Here is a 15,942-nt window from a genome sequence, read left to right as displayed (position 1 = left end):
GACCAGAACAGGGCGGGGCCTGGAAAACGTACTCCACCGTGCAGCTGGTGAAATGGACGAGGAACCTTTCTACTACTGTTTGATAATGTGCTTACTCTCGTAAGATTCAGAAAAAATAAAGTTGCACGCTCCTCCTCGAGGTTCTGCAGCGCGCGAAGGCCCGGGCTGCGGCTGCGCACTGCGGACCCGGTGCCGGCGCCCCGGGGCCACGGCGCGGACAGCGCGGGAGGCGCGGGACCGGCCCTCGGGAGCCGGGCAGAGGTGGCGGGGTGCCCCGCAGGGGGGGCCGGGGCGGCGAGGGGGCGCGGCGCGGCTGTCCCCGCCCCGCACGCTGCTCGGCCGGCGGCCGCGAGAGGCTGGGGACAGCGTAGGGCGGGCGCAGCGGAGCGCGCCGGCGGCCCAGGCCCCCGCGGGAGCGCGGCTGCGGCGCGCCGAGCCGGGGCGACGGGTGGGCGGACGCCTGCTTCGCCTGTGTCGCTGCCTCCGCGCGGGCCGCCAGCCCCGGGGATGTGAGGGACGCAGCTCGGCCGGCGGGGCCCGGAGCGGCGCGGAGGCCGGCCGCAGACGGTAAGGTGCGGGCAGGCGGCGGGCGAGGCCTCAGTGCCCCGACCGCGGTCGGGCCTGGGCGGCAGGAGCGCGAGCGGCGCTGCGGCGTCGGAGGCGGCCCGAGCTCCCGCACCGGGCAGTTGTCGCTGTGGTCGGGGAGGGCGGGCAGAGTCGGGGAGGGCTGGGACGGGGCTGGCCCGGCGGGCGGACAGGCGGCCGAAGACCCGGCGGCAGGTGCCTGCCCCCGCTGCGATACCTCTCTCTCCCCCCAGCTCCACCCACTTTGGCCCGGACCCAGCCTCCAAGGGCTAAAAATATTGCCCGGAGGCTCCTGAGCAGAGTCAGATCGCGCTAAGTAGGGCACGACGCGCGCAGAGGCGACAGAGCTCCTCGGCTCCAGGGCCCGAGGAATACTGGAGCGGCGGCTCCCTCCCGTGCTCGGCCCAGCAGCTAGCGGCCTCCCTCCACCGAGCAGGCAAGTGGGGACCCGCGGGCGGTGGCAGCGGGCACTGGTCCTCTGAAGTTGCCCCACAGCCCAGTAGCTGTGCCTACCCAGGGGATCCTTACCATCAATCACTGCCGGCCTCCCAGGGGGTCCCCTAAATACTCTACAAGCAGAGGTGAAAGTTACCCATGGCAGGAATCAGAATTAACAGGGAGGAGACGTAGGACTCGCTTTATGCTAGAAACATAAGCTGCTGCTGCTTTTTTAATTCCGTCTGTATTTCTTAATGAGAGAGGTGCTGTGCCAGGCACTGTCTCTGGTGAGTACCAGTCTGATCCAAGAGGGCAGGAAGAAAGCCTTCTCTGTCGGTCTCTTTGAGTTATACTTTTTTTTTTTTAATTTTTATTTATTTATTTTTTCCCCCAAAGCCCCAGTAGATAGTTGTATGTCATAGCTGCACATCCTTCTAGTTGCTGTATGTGGGACACGGCCTCAGCATGGCCGGAGAAGCGGTGCGTCAGTGAGCGCGCGGGTCCGAACCCTGGGCCGCCAGCAGCGGAGCGCGCGCACTTAACGGCTAAGCCACGGGGCTGGCCCAGATTTATACTCTTTAAGTCAAAATAGATACCAGTGTATTCCTCTGAAACTAGAAGCACATGGGTAAGGAGCCTGGACACCCACCTCCTTTGACTGGCTGTGTCTTGCTTGTAGGCAAGCTCTGTGGGCGGCTGGTATAAGCAGGAGGTTGTGTGGTGAACTCTGGAATCAGAGCTGGGAAGTTTGTTATCCAGTTGTGGTTTTCTATAGCACCAGCCTGGGGAGAGAGCATCTCCACCCTAGGGGCAGAGCTGCTACCAGGACCCGGCACGCCAGCCTCAGATGTGCTATTTTTGTGTGCTTTCTGTGTCTTGGCCAAGAGAAGAAGATCCAGGCTGGGTCATGATCCACAGCCAGTGCTCGGATGTGGTGCTTAGAAGCTTCCTTTTCTTTGCAGTTAGGCAAATCAGTGTTCCTTGGGATCAGCCCTCAGGGATGCATTGGGGCATTTGGTGGAAAGATCACCAAAGGGATTTTGCCTGCTGGAGCTACATATGGTGCTCCTCCTGCCAGGTCTGTGTGGAGGCCAGTATGAAGCTGAAAAAGCAGGTGACAGTGTGTGGGGCTGCTATCTTCTGTGTGGCTGTCTTCTCGCTCTATCTCATGCTGGACCGAGTGCAGCATGATCCTACCCGACACCAGAATGGTGGGAACTTCCCCCGGGTGAGTCATGCCTGGTTGCTAATCTCTTCTTATACAAGTCATCTGGGCTCAGGTTATCGCCCCAGCTGGAGAGCCCTGTCAACCCAGGACAGGAACATTCCTTCCCAATAGGCAGATTTTCTAGAAACTCATAGCTAAAAACAATGATGCTAAAAGAAAGAAGGAAGGAAAAATCCAATACGTACTGCGGCTCTGTCCTCATGAGTTCTTGGCGGGCACTGCTAATGGATTGCCACGTTCTTTCCCCCTAAGCCCAGTGCAGTCCTTGTCAGCACAGGGCTCCAGACAGGCAACATAGGTTGTTGAGAATAGGCAGGTGAGATGAAATCTTTTTTTTTTTTTTAATAATGTTACTGTGACTCTGTTTTATTTATTTATTTATTTATTTGTGAGGAAGATCGGCCCTTAGCTAACATCCATGCTAATTCTCTTCTTTTTGCTGAGGAAGACCGGTTCTGAGCTAACATCTATTGCCAATCCTCCTCCTTTTTTTTTTCCCCCCAAAGCCCCAGTAGATAGTTGTATGTCATAGTTGCACATCCTTCTAGTTGCTGTATGTGGGATGCGGCCTCAGCATGGCCGGAGAAGCGGTGTGTCGGTGCGCGCCCGGGATCCGAACCCCGGGCCGCCAGTAGCGGAGCGCGCGCACTTAACCGCTAAGCCACGGGGCCGGCCCGAGATGAAATCTTTGCCATCTGTGAGCTGTAGGGTGAGGGTATTCCCACCACAAGTGGATTGCAGTCTGCAGTAGTGATTTGCACCTCTTTCCTTATCTGACCAGAGCATCCCCCACTGTAGGCTCATGGTGGGAGGGAAGGATCACAGTCAGTCCTCAGGTGGTGGGCCACATGCAGAGATTCTCCCTGTGGCATAGGAGCTGTGGGTGATTGCTTTCTGGTTTTTTGGCAGAGCCAAATTTCTGTGCTGCAGAACCGCATTGAGCAGCTGGAGCAGCTGTTGGAGGAGAACCATGAGATCATCAGCCACATCAAGGACTCTGTGCTGGAGCTGACAGCCAATGCAGAGGGCCCGCCCGCCCTGCTGCCCTACTACACGGCCAATGGCTCCTGGGTGGTGCCACCAGAACCCCGGCCCAGCTTCTTCTCCATCTCTCCTCAAGACTGCCAGTTTGCTTTGGGGGGCCGGGGCCAGAAGCCAGAGCTGCAGGTAAGAGGCAGAGCTGGCAGGGACCTACGGTGGCCTGGATGGGGCACTGAGCTGCCCCCCTGCCTGGCAGATGCTGACTGTATCGGAGGAGTTGCCGTTTGACAATGTGGACGGTGGTGTGTGGAAGCAAGGCTTTGACATCTCCTACAGCCCACACGACTGGGATGCTGAAGATCTGCAGGTGTTTGTGGTGCCCCACTCTCACAATGACCCAGGTGAGGGCCCAGCAGACCCCTGGGAGCTGGAGTGTGGAGTGGGCTTTCTGATGACTAAGGTAAGGGGGGGACAGTTGAAGAAGATGGGGGCATCCTCAGGGGACCGTATGTTGGCTCCCCAGGCTGGATCAAGACCTTTGACAAGTACTACACAGAGCAGACCCAGCACATCCTCAACAGCATGGTGTCCAAACTGCAGGAGGACCCCCGGCGGCGCTTTCTCTGGGCGGAAGTCTCCTTCTTTGCCAAGTGGTGGGACAACATCAATGCCCAAAAGAGAGCAACAGTCCGAAGGCCAGTGCCAGTCGGGGAGGTGTGGGAGGGCTATCCTCTGGGCCCTGGCATCGGTGTGAAGGTCTCACCTGAAGCTGTGGTTGCCAAGGTGCCAGGGAGAGGAAAGGGGAACCGTGGCAGAGCTGAGGAGTGGTGGTAGAGGGGCCGGGAATGAGAAGGCAAGAACTGGTTTGAGGGTCACTCGTGTTAGGAGAAATCAAAGTTGTGTGAGCGCAAGTGAAGAGAAAACCTGGGGCCTAGCCCTGGAAGCGCAGACAGAGGTCAGCAGGGCCAGGTCAGCACGGAGGTTGGCTGGAAGGAAAGGAAGGCGCGTGTCTGTTTTCTTGGTCCTGGGTTTGGGCGAGTCACTGGCTCAGTGAGGCCAGTGCACACAGGTCCCAGCATCTTCTGGTTGGCAGGACTGGGCCAAGGGTTCCCACCCCCCCACACTGAGTGTGAGTCCTTAACTCCAGGCTGGTGGGAAACGGGCAGCTGGAGATTGCGACGGGAGGCTGGGTAATGCCGGATGAGGCCAACTCCCATTACTTTGCACTGATTGACCAGCTCATCGAGGGACACCAGTGGCTGGAGAGAAACCTCGGTGAGTCCAGGCTCAGGAACGGAAGTCTGAGGACAGCAGGGGGCCATGAGGCACAGGGATTGCCTGGGAGTTGTTCCTTTCTAGACTCATTTCACCAGCATGGGCCTGGTGTGATGGCAAGAAGGGAGCTGGGGCCCCAGTACCGGGAGGCCAGGCCCTGAGGTGTTCAGGGTCTCTGGCTTCCATGCTCCTGCCCAGGTGCAGCCCCACGCTCTGGCTGGGCGGTAGACCCCTTTGGACACAGCCCCACCATGCCTTACCTGCTGCGCCGTGCCAACCTGACCAGCATGCTGATTCAGAGGGTGCATTATGCCATCAAGAAGCACTTTGCTGCCACGCACAGCCTGGAGTTCATGTGGAGGCAGACTTGGGGTAAGGCCAGGTAGGGTGCGTGGGGTCCCAGCAGTAGTCCTCACTGGGGAAGGGCGGGGATCTTAGAAGTAAGACCCCCCAGTGTCCTTCAGAGCAGACCAATAAGCAGACTGCCAGAAGTGCTGTCTCCTTCAGATTAGGTGGGGATCACACTGACCTTTGGCCTCGGTGGGGCCTGCTGTCTGTCCTGAGGGTCTGAGCGTGCCGTCCCCTGGAGGAGCTGTGGGCTCCAGAGCTCCCTGTGACCTGATCTGGGGCCTGCGCATCCTCTACCGCCTCAAGTCTAGTTCAAGCCTCACTTTCTCGGGGCTGCCTTTAGCCGCAGCAGATGCTGCCTTCCTGGCATCCCTGTGCCCAGCTCGAGGCCGCCTGCTGGTGGCTGACTGCCCAGTCTGTCTCCTACAGACTCAGACTCCAGCACAGACATCTTCTGCCACATGATGCCCTTCTACAGCTATGACGTCCCCCATACCTGTGGCCCGGATCCCAAGATCTGCTGCCAGTTTGATTTCAAACGTCTGCCTGGTGGGCGCATCAACTGCCCGTGGAAGGTGCCGCCCCGGGCCATCACAGAGGCCAATGTGGCTGAGAGGTATTTGCTCCAGCCCTGGGCTGGGTGTGGGGTGCCGTTTTCACTCCATAGAGGAGTCAGGAGACCTGGCCTCTGGTCTGGGCTTGCTGCTTGGGGGGCTTCGGGTTCCACATCTGTAAAATGGGGAGGGTGCTTGGGTGGTGAGTTTGGGCCCACGGCAGCTGTGGTCGCAGCTCCTTTATGGGGTCTCATTGGAAAACTCGAGTGGTTCTAAGGAACCACCTTTTCTGAAATGGTTTTATTTTACCAAATGAGTATGTTTTCCAGTGTCCTAACAAACTGTCAAAGCCAGTTGACTGACTCAGAGATGACTGATTCTCAAGTTCAGGGCAGTTCCTCACAACCTTTAGCCTACTGTGCCTTCATTCAGCTCGGGCATCCCACTGGGGCTCAAAGTCAACCAGGATCCTCGCTGTCTGTGGACCTGGAATCCCATTCAGATGCACATTCGTCCCACCTAGAAGCCTCCAGCCTCCAAGAAAACAGACCTGTTCCCTTTGAGAATTGTCAGGGACCCCTAAAGATGTCACTGTTGCTGAAATCGGCCCCCCTGGAAAAGTGCAGATTGAGTGATATAAAATAGCGATTTAGCCAAACCGGACTGGCCTTAAGAATACAACAAGTTGAACTGGTTTTCATGTTGCAGCACTCTGATTTCAGTGATGTCCAAGAGGTGAATCGTGACTGAAAGGGTAAGAAAGTGGTCTTTTGTTTCCAGAATCCAGAAATCTAAACGCTGATCCCAGGCAAGAATCGAGGGCTATTACAGCATGGTTTTTCATAAAGCAGCAGCTGTGGTGTATAGATGCCAGCCCAGGTCTGCAGAGAGCAAGTCTGAGATAACTTCATTTTCTCCTTTGAAAGCCTTACTAGGGTGATAAATTAGGGAAAATGGTATTCGAGGAGTCGTTTCTTGAGAACAAAGTAGAGAAATACAGGCTGGACCAGCACTGTATGATTACAGATCAGTAGCTGGTTGAACTGTGACACCCATAACATGCCAATTACTAGGGTGGCCTAAAAAGAGAAAGAGACTTTAATGATATGCTACAAGGCTCTGTTTTTCTATTGATTTTACCAGTAACTTGGATGAAAAAGAAAATATCAAATGTTTGTATGTAGTTACTACCATATACCAGGCATTATTCTTTTTTTTTTTTTTGATTTTTGATTTATTGCAGTAACATTGGTTTATAACATTGTATAAATTTCAGGTGTACATCATTATACTTCTATTTCTGCATAGATTACATCATGTTCACCACCCAAATACTAATTACAACCCATCACCACACCTGTGTGCTGAATTATCCCTTTTGCCATCCCCCCTCCCCGCTTCCCCTCTGGTAACCGCCAATCCAATCTCTGTCTCTATGTGTTTGTTTATTGTTGTTATTATCTACTACTTAATGAAGGAAATCATACGGTATTTGGCCTGCTCCTTCTGACTTATTTCGCTTTGCATAATACCCGAAATGTCCATCCATGTTGTCACAAATGGCTGGATTTCATCGTTTCTTATGGCTGAGTAGTATTCCATTGTGTATATATACCACAGCTTCTTTATCCATTTGTCCCTTGATGGGCACTTAGGTTGCTTCCAAGTCTTGGCTATTGTGAATAACGCTGCAATGAACACAGGGGTGCATGTATCTTTATGCCTTGGTGTTTTCAAGTTCTTTGGATAAATACCCAGCAGTGGAATAGCTGGATCATATGGTAGTTCTATCCTTGATTTTTTGAGGAATCTCCATACTGTTTTCCATAGTGGCTGCACCAGTTTGCACTCCCACCAGCAGTGTATGAGAGTTCCCTTCTCTCCACAACCTCTCCAACATATGTTGTTTCCTGTCTTGTTAATTATAGCCGTTCTGACGGGCATGAGGTGATATCTCATTGTAGTTTTGATTTGCATTTCCCTGACAGTTAATGATTTTGAACATCTTTTCATGTGTCTGTTGGCCATCTGTATATCTTCTTTGGAGAAATGTCTGTTCAGGTCTTTTGCCCATTTTTTAATTGGGTTGTTAGTTTTTTTGTTGTTGAGATGCATGAGTTCTTTATATATTTTGGAGATTAAGCCCTTATCAGATGTATGGTTTGCAAATATCTTCTCCCAATTGTTAGGTTGTCTTTTCGTTTTGTTGATGGTTTCCTTTGCTGTGCAGAAGCTTTTTAGTTTGATGTAGTCCCATTTGTTTATTTTTTCTATTGTTTCTCTTGCCTCGTCAGACATGGTGCTTGAAAATATGTTGCTAAGACTGGTGTCGAAGAGCGTACTGCCTATGTTTTCTTCTAGAAGTTTCATAGTTTCAGGTCTTACATTCAAGTCTTTAATCCATTTTGAGTTAATTTTTGTGTATGGTGTAAGGTAAGGGTCTACTTTCATTTTTTTGCATGTGGCTATCCAGTTTTCCCAACACCATTTGTTGAAGAGACTTTCTTTTCTCCATTGTGTGTTCTTGGCTCCTTTGTCAAAGATTAGCTGTCCATAGATGTGTGCGTTTATTTCTGGGCTTTTGATTTTATTCCATTGATCTGTGTGTCTGTTTTTGTGCCAGTACCATGCTGTTTTGGTTACTATAGCTTTGTAGTATATTTTGAAATCAGGGAGTGTGATACCTCCAGCTTTGTTCTTTTTTCTCAGGATTCCTTTAGCTATTCGGGGTCTTTTGTTGTTCCATATAAATTTTAGGATTCTTTGTTCTATTTCTGTGAAAAATGTTGTTGGAACTTTGATAGGGATTGCATTGAATCTATAGATTGCTTTAGGAAGTATGGACATCTTAACTATGTTAATTCTTCCAATCCAAGAGCACAGAATATCTTTCCATTTCTTTGTGTCTTCTTCAATTTCTTTCAGCAATGTTTTATAGTTTTCGGTGTACAGATCTCTCACCTTTTTGGTTAAGTTTATTCCTAGGTATTTTATTCTTTTTGTTGCAATTGTAAATGGGATTGTATTCTTAATTTCTCTTTCTGCTACTTCATTGTTAGTGTATAGAAACGCAACTGATTTTTGTATGTTGATTTTGTATCCTGCAACTTTACCATATTCGTTTATTACTTCTAAAAGTTTTCTGGTGGATTCTTTAGGGTTTTCTATATATAAAATCATGTCATCTGCAAATAGTGACAGTTTCACTTCTTCCTTTCCAATTTGGATCCCTTTTATTTCTTTCTCTTGCCTGATTGCTCTGGCTAGGACTTCCAGTACTATGTTAAATAGGAGTGGTGAGAGTGGGCATCCTTGTCTGGTTCCTGTTCTTAGAGGGATAGCTTTCAGTTTTTCACCATTGAGGATGATATTAGCTGTGGGTTTGTCATATATGGCCTTTATTATGTTGAGGTACTTTCCTTCTATACCCATTTTATTCAGAGTTTTTATCGTAAATGGATGCTGTATCTTGTCAAATGCTTTCTCTGCATCTATTGAGATGATCATGTGATTTTTATTCTTCATTTTATTAATGTGGTGTATCACGTTGATTGATTTGCGAATGTTAAACCATCCCTGCATACCTGGAATAAATCCCACTTGATCATGGTGTATAATCTTTTTAACGTATTGTTGTATGCGATTTGCTAGTATTTTGTTGAGGATTTTTGCATTGATGTTCATCAGTGATATTGGCCTGTAGTTTTCTTTTTTTGTGTTGTCCTTGTCTGGTTTTGGTATCAGGGTAATGTCGGCTTCATAGAATGAGTTAGGGAGCTTCCCCCACTCCTCAATTTTTTGGAAGAGTTTGAGAAGGACAGGTATTAAGTCTTCTTTGAATGTTTGGTAGAATTCAGCAGGGAAGCCGTCTGGTCCTGGACTTTTATTTTTGGGGAAGTTTTTGATTACTGTTTCGATCTCCTTACTGGTGATTGGTCTATTCAGATTCTCTACTTCTTCTTGATCCAGTTTTGGAAGGTTGTATGATTCTAAGAACTTATCCATTTCTTCCAGATTGTCGAATTGGTTGGCATATAGCTTTTCATAGTATTCTCTTACAATCTTTTGTATTTCTGTGGTGTCTGTTGTAATTTCTCCTCTTTCATTCCTGATTTTACTTATTTGTGCCTTCTCTCTTTTTTTCTTGGTGAGTCTAGCTAAAGGTTTGTCAATTTTGTTGATCTTTTCAAAGAACCAGCTCTTGGTTTTATTAACTTTTTCTATTGTTTTTTTGGTCTCTATTTCATTTATTTCTGCTCTGATTTTTATGATTTCCCTTCTTCTACTGATTTTGGGCTCTGTTTGTTCTTCTTTTTCCAATTCCTTTAGGTGCATTGTTAGATTGTTTATTTGAGATTTTTCTTGTTTATTGAGATAGGCCTGTATTGCTATAAACTTCCCTCTTAGAACCGCTTTTGCTGTATCCCATAAATTCTGGCATGTTGTATTTTCATTTTCATTTGTCCAGGTATTTTTTGATTTCTTCTTTGATTTCTTCGTTGACCCAGTCATTGTTTAGTAGCATTTTGTTTAATCTCCATGTATTTGTGGTTTTTCTGATTTTCTTCCTATAGTTGATTTCTAGTTTCATACCGTTGTGGTCAGGAAAGATACTTGGTATTGTTTCAATCTTCTTAAATTTATGGAGATTTGTTTTGTGGCCTAATACGTGATCAATCCTGGAGAATGTTCCATGTGCATTTGAAAAGAACGTGTATTCTTCGGTTTTTGGATGGAATGCTCTGTATATATCTACTAGGTCCGTCTGTTCTAGTGTGTCATTTAAGGCCCATGTTTCCTTATTAATCTTCTGTTTGGATGATCTATCCATTGGTGTAAGTGGAGTGTTAAAGTCCCCTACTATTATTGTGTTACTGCCTATTTCTGTTTTTATGTCTGTTAATAATTGCTTTATATATTTAGGTGCACCTACATTGGGTGCGTAGATATTTACAAGTGTTATAGTATCTTGTTGGATTGTTCCCTTGATCATTATGTAATGCCCTTCTTTGTCTCTTTTTACAGTTTTTGTTTTAAAGTCTATTTTGTCTGATATGAGTACTGCTACCCCAGCTTTCTTTTCATTGCCATTTGCATGGAGTATCTTTTTCCATCCCTTCACTTTCAGTTTGTGAGTGTCTTTAGGTCTGAAGTGTGTCTCTTGTATGCAGCATATATATGGGTCTTGTTTTTTTTTTTTTTTTTTTTTTATTGATATTTTAATGGTTTCTAACATTGTGAAATTTTGGGTTGTACATTTTTGTTTGTCCATCACCCCATATATGACTCCCTTCACCCCTTGTGCCCACCCCCCACCCCCACTTCCCGGGTAACCACAGTCCAGTTTTCTCTGTGCATGTGTTGGTTTATATTCCACATATGAGTGAGATCATACAGTGTTTGTCTTTCTCTTTCTGGCTTATTTCACTTAACATAATACGCTCCAGGCCCATCCATGTTGTTGCAAATGGGACGATTTTGTCTTTTTTTATGGCTGAGTAGTATTCCATTGTATATATATACCACATTTTCTTAATCCAATCGTCAGTCGAGGGACACTTAGGTTGCTTCCACTTCTTGGCTATGGTGAATAATGCTGCAATGAACATAGAGGTGCATAAGCCTCTTTGGAGTGTTGATTTCAGGTGCGTTGGATAGATTCCCAGTAGTGGGATGGCTGGATCATAGGGCATCTCTATTTTTAATTCTTTGAGGAATCTCCATACCGTTTTCCATAGAGGCTGCACCAATTTGCATTCCCACCAGCTGTGTATGAGGGTTCCTGTTTCTCCACATCCTCTCGAACATTTGTTGTTTTTTGTCTTGGTGATTATAGCCATTCTAACGGGCGTGAGGTGGTATCTTAGTGTTGTTTTGATTTGCATTTCCCTGATGATTAGTGATGTTGAGCATCTTTTCATGTGCCTATTGGCCATCTGTATATCTTCCTTGGAGAAGTGTCTGTTCATTTCCTCTGCCCATTTTTTGATCGGGTTGTTTGTTTTTTTGTTGTTCAATTATGTGAGTTCTTTATATATTATGGAGATCAACCCCTTGTCAGATGTATGTTTTGCAAATATTCTCTCCCAGCTGGTTGGTTGTTTGTTCATCTTGATTCTGGTTTCATTTGTCTTATAAAAGCTCTTTAGTCTGATAAAGTCCCACTTGTTTATTTTTTCTTTAGTTTCCCTAGTCTGGGTAGGCATGTCATCCGAAAAGATTCCTTTAAACCCAATGTCAAATAGTGTGTTGCCTATATTTTCTTCTATGAGTTTTATAGTTTCAGGTCTCACCTTCAGGTCTTTGATCCATTTTGAGTTAATTTTTGTGAATGGCGATAGCACATGGTCCACTTTCATTCTTTTGCATGTGGCTGTCCAGTTTTCCCAACACCGTTTATTGAAGAGACTTTCCTTTCTCCATTGCATGTCCTTAGCACCTTTGTCGAAAATTAGCTGTCCGTATATGTGTGGTTTTATTTCTGGGCTTTCAATTCTGTTCCATTGATCTGTGTGTCTGTTTTTGTACCAGTACCATGCTGTTTTGATTACTATTGCTTTGTAGTATGTTTTGAAGTCAGGAATTGTGATGCCTCCTGCTTTGTTCTTTTTCTTTAGGATTTCTTTAGCTATTCGGGGTCTTTTGTTGCCCCATATAAATTTTAGTATTCTTTTTTCTATTTCTGTGAAGAATGTCATTGGGATTCTGATTGGGATTGCATTGAATCTGTAGATTGCTTTAGGTAATATAGACATTTTAACTATGTTTATTCTTCCAATCCACGTGCATGGGATATCTTTCCATTTCTTTATGTCATCGTAGATTTCCCTCAATAATGTCTTGTAGTTCTCATTGTATAGGTCCTTCACCTCCTTGGTAAGATTTATTCCTAGGTATTTTATTCTTTTTGATGCAATTGTAAATGGTATTATCTTTTTGAGCTCTCTTGCTGTTAGTTCATTATTAGCATATAGAAATGCAACTGATTTTTGTAGATTGATTTTGTACCCTGCAACTTTGCTGTAGTTGTTGATTGTTTCTAACAGTTTTCCAACAGATTCTTTAGGGTTTTCTATATATACAATCATGTCATCTGCAAATAGTGAGAGTTTCACTTCTTCGTTACCTATTTGGATTCCTTTTATTCCTTTTTCTTGCCTAATTGCTCTGGCCAAAACCTCCAGTACTATGTTGGACAGGAGTGGTGAGAGTGGGCAGCCCTGCCTCGTTCCTGTTCTCAGAGGAATGGCTTTCAGTCTTTCCCCGTTGAGTATGATGTTAGCTGTGGGTTTGTCATATGTGGCCTTTATTATGTTGAGGTACTTTCCTTCTATTCCCATTTTATTGAGAGTTTTTATCATAAATGGATGTTGTATCTTGTCAAATGCCTTCTCTGCGTCTATTGAGACGATCATGTGGTTTTTATTCTTTGTTTTGTTGATGTGATGTATCACGTTGATTGATTTGCGGATGTTGAACCATCCCTGCGTCTCTGGTATAAATCCCACTTGATCATGGTGTATGATCTTTTTAATACATTGTTGTATTCGGTTTGCCAATATTTTGTTGAGGATTTTTGCATCAATGTTCATCAGCGATATTGGCCTGTAATTTTCTTTCTTTGTATTGTCTTTGTCTGGTTTTGGTATCAGGGTGATGTTGGCCTCATAGAATGATTCAGGAAGTGTTCCATCTTCCTCTATTTTTTGGAATAGTTTGAGGAGGATGGGTATTAAATCTTCTTTGAATGTTTGGTAAAATTCACTGGAGAAGCCATTTGGTCCTGGACTTTTATTTTTTGGGAGGTTTCTGATTACTATTTCAATCTCTTTACTTGTGATTGGTCTATTCAGATTCTCCATTTCTTCTTGGTTCAATTTTGGGAGGTTGTATAAGTCTAAGAATTTATCCATTTCTTCTAGATTGTCCAATTTGTTGGCATATAATTTCTCATAGTATTCTCTTATAATCCTCTGTATTTCCATGGTATCCGTTGTAATTTCTCCTCTTTCATTTCTAATTTTATTTACTTGAGCCTTTTCTCTTTTTTTCTTAGTTAGCCTGGCTAAGGGTTTGTCTATTTTGTTTATCTTCTCGAAGAACCAACTCTTTGTTTCATTAATCCTTTCTACTGTTTTTTTGGTCTCAATATCATTTATTTCTGCTCTGATTTTTATTATTTCTCTCCTTCTGCTGGCTTTGGGCTTTGTTTGTTCTTCTTTTTCTAGTTCTGTTAGGTGTAATTTAAGGTTGCCTATTAGGGCTTTTTCTTGTTTGTTAAGGTGGGCTTGTATCGCTAGGAGTTTCCCTCTCAGGACCGCTTTTGCTGCGTCCCATATGGTTTGATATGGCATGTTATCATTTTCGTTTGTTTCCAGATAGTTTTTGATTTCTCCTTTAATTTCATCAATGATCCATTGGTTGTTCAGTAGCATGTTGTTTAATCTCCACATTTTTGTCACTTTCCCAGTTTTTTTTTCCTGGTTCATTTCCAGTTTCATAGCCTTATGGTCTGAAAAGATGCTTGTTATGATTTCAATCTTCTTAAATTTATTGAGGCTTGCTTTGTTTCCCAACATATGGTCTATCCTAGAGAATGTTCCATGCGCGCTTGAGAAGAATGTGTAGTCAGCTGTTTTTGGGTGGAGTGCTCTGTATATGTCTACTAGGTCCATCTCGTCCAGTTTTTCATTTAAGTCTAATATTTCTTTATTAACTTTTTGTCTGGATGATCTATCCATTGCTGTAAGTGGGGTGTTAAGATCCCCTACTATTATTGTGTTGTTGTTGATTTGTCCTTTTAGGTTTGTTAATAGTTGTTTTATGTACATTGGTGCTCCTATGTTGGGTGCATATATATTTATAAGTGATATGTCTTCTTGATGGAGTGTCCCTTTTATCATTATATATTTCCCTTCTTTGTCTTTCTTAACCTGTTTTATCTTGAAGTCTACTTTGTCTGATATGAGTATGGCAACACCTGCTTTCTTTTGTTTGCCATTAGCTTGGAGTATTGTCTTCCATCCTTTCACTCTGAGCCTGTGCTTGTCTTTAGTGCTAAGATGTGTTTCCTGAAGGCAGCATATTGTTGGGTCTTGCTTTTTAATCCATCCTGCCACTCTGTATCTTTTGATTGGAGAGTTCAATCCATTTACATTTAGGGTAATTATTGAAATATGAGGGTTGAATGTTGCTGTTTTGTCACTTATTTTCTGGTTCTTTTGCATTTCCTTTGTTTCTTGTCCCATTTGTTTTGGACTGCCAATTCAGTTTGGTTGTTCTGTCTTATGATTCTTCTAGTTTTCTCTTTGTTTATCATATGTGGTTTTAATTTGATTATTTGTTTAGTGGTTACCTTGAGGTTTGGGCGAAAAATCTTCTGTATGAGATACATTATCTGATAGCCTCCTATTTCCTTATACTAAGTCAATTCAGTCACTTTCCTCTTCCCCTTCTAAGTTGCTCTTGTTATACCTTATTCTATCTTGTGTTGTGGCTGTGTGTTTACAGTGATGAGGTTAAATTTATTTTTGGTGAATTTCTTCCTTTGATCTTTGAGTTTAGTATTTAAGTGGTTGCTAACCTATTCCGGTAAAGATCTACTATTTCTCTGATTTTGTCTGCCTACTTTTCTCCTTACTCCAAGCTTTGTGTTCCCTTTCTCTTCTTGTTTTCAGGCCTGAGGGCCTTCTTGAGTATTTCTTGTAGTGGCGGTCTCGTGGCCATGAACTCCCTTAGCTTTTGTTTATCTGGGAGAGTTACTATTTCTCCATCATATTTGAAGGATATTTTTGCTGGATAGAGTATTCTTGGCTGAAAGTTTTTGTCTTTTAGTATTTTGAATATATCATTCCAGTCTCTTCTAGCCTGAAAAGTTTCTGTTGAGAAATCCGCTGAGAGCCTGATGGGAGTTCCTTTGTACGTTATTTTTTGTTTTTGTCTAGCTGCCCTTAATATTGTTTCTTTGTCGTTGACCCTGGCTAGCCTTACCACTAGGTGTTGTGGTGAAGGCCTTTGTCTGTTAATATATATAGGCGTCCTGTTGGCTTCGCTTACTGGTATTTCCTGCTCCTTCCCCAGATTTGGGAAATTTTCAGCTATTATTTCCTTGAATAGGCTCTCTGTTCCTCTTTCCCTCTCCTCTCCCTCAGGAATACCTATAATTCTTATGTTACATTTTCTAATAGAGTCCGATATTTCTCGGAGTCTTTCTTCATTTCTTTTTAGTCTTAGTTCTCTCTCTTCTTCCATCTGGAGTATATCTGTATGGGTCTTGTTTTTTTATCCATTCAGCCACCCTATGCCTTTTAATTGGAGCATTTAGTCCATTGACGTTTAAAGTAGCTATTGATAAGTATGTACTTACTCCCATTTTTTAACTTTTTTTTTCCTCAGTGTTTTAGTAGTCCTTCTCTGTTCCTTTCTTCTTCTATACAAAATTGATGGTCTCTTTAGTTTGACCTCTGTCTGAAAGCTCTACTCTTTAACTCCCCTCCTCCCTCCTTTTATGTTTTTGATATCATATCTAACCTC

General features: G+C 44.8%; 1 protein-coding gene across 1 annotated transcript in view; it reads left to right on the top strand.

The window, feature by feature from the left end:
• The first annotated feature begins 756 nt into the window (after window positions 1-756).
• The window catches only part of MAN2A2 (mannosidase alpha class 2A member 2), a 29,382-nt gene continuing 14,196 nt past the window's right edge, over window positions 757-15,942 (top strand). The window contains exons 1-8 of the mRNA XM_058542490.1: window positions 757-1,021; window positions 2,102-2,251; window positions 3,161-3,418; window positions 3,489-3,633; window positions 3,756-3,927; window positions 4,380-4,507; window positions 4,706-4,879; window positions 5,285-5,471. Of these exons, the coding sequence (XP_058398473.1) occupies window positions 2,120-2,251; window positions 3,161-3,418; window positions 3,489-3,633; window positions 3,756-3,927; window positions 4,380-4,507; window positions 4,706-4,879; window positions 5,285-5,471 (1,196 nt within the window). The 5' untranslated portion in view covers window positions 757-1,021; window positions 2,102-2,119. The remainder of the gene's footprint in view (window positions 1,022-2,101; window positions 2,252-3,160; window positions 3,419-3,488; window positions 3,634-3,755; window positions 3,928-4,379; window positions 4,508-4,705; window positions 4,880-5,284; window positions 5,472-15,942) is intronic.

This window comes from Diceros bicornis, chromosome 5, assembly GCF_020826845.1.
Source record: "Diceros bicornis minor isolate mBicDic1 chromosome 5, mDicBic1.mat.cur, whole genome shotgun sequence".
In the NCBI taxonomy this organism is placed as follows: Eukaryota; Metazoa; Chordata; class Mammalia; order Perissodactyla; family Rhinocerotidae; genus Diceros; species Diceros bicornis.
Note: the sequence above shows the minus strand (reverse complement) of the source record. Positions and strands in the feature narration are given on the sequence as shown.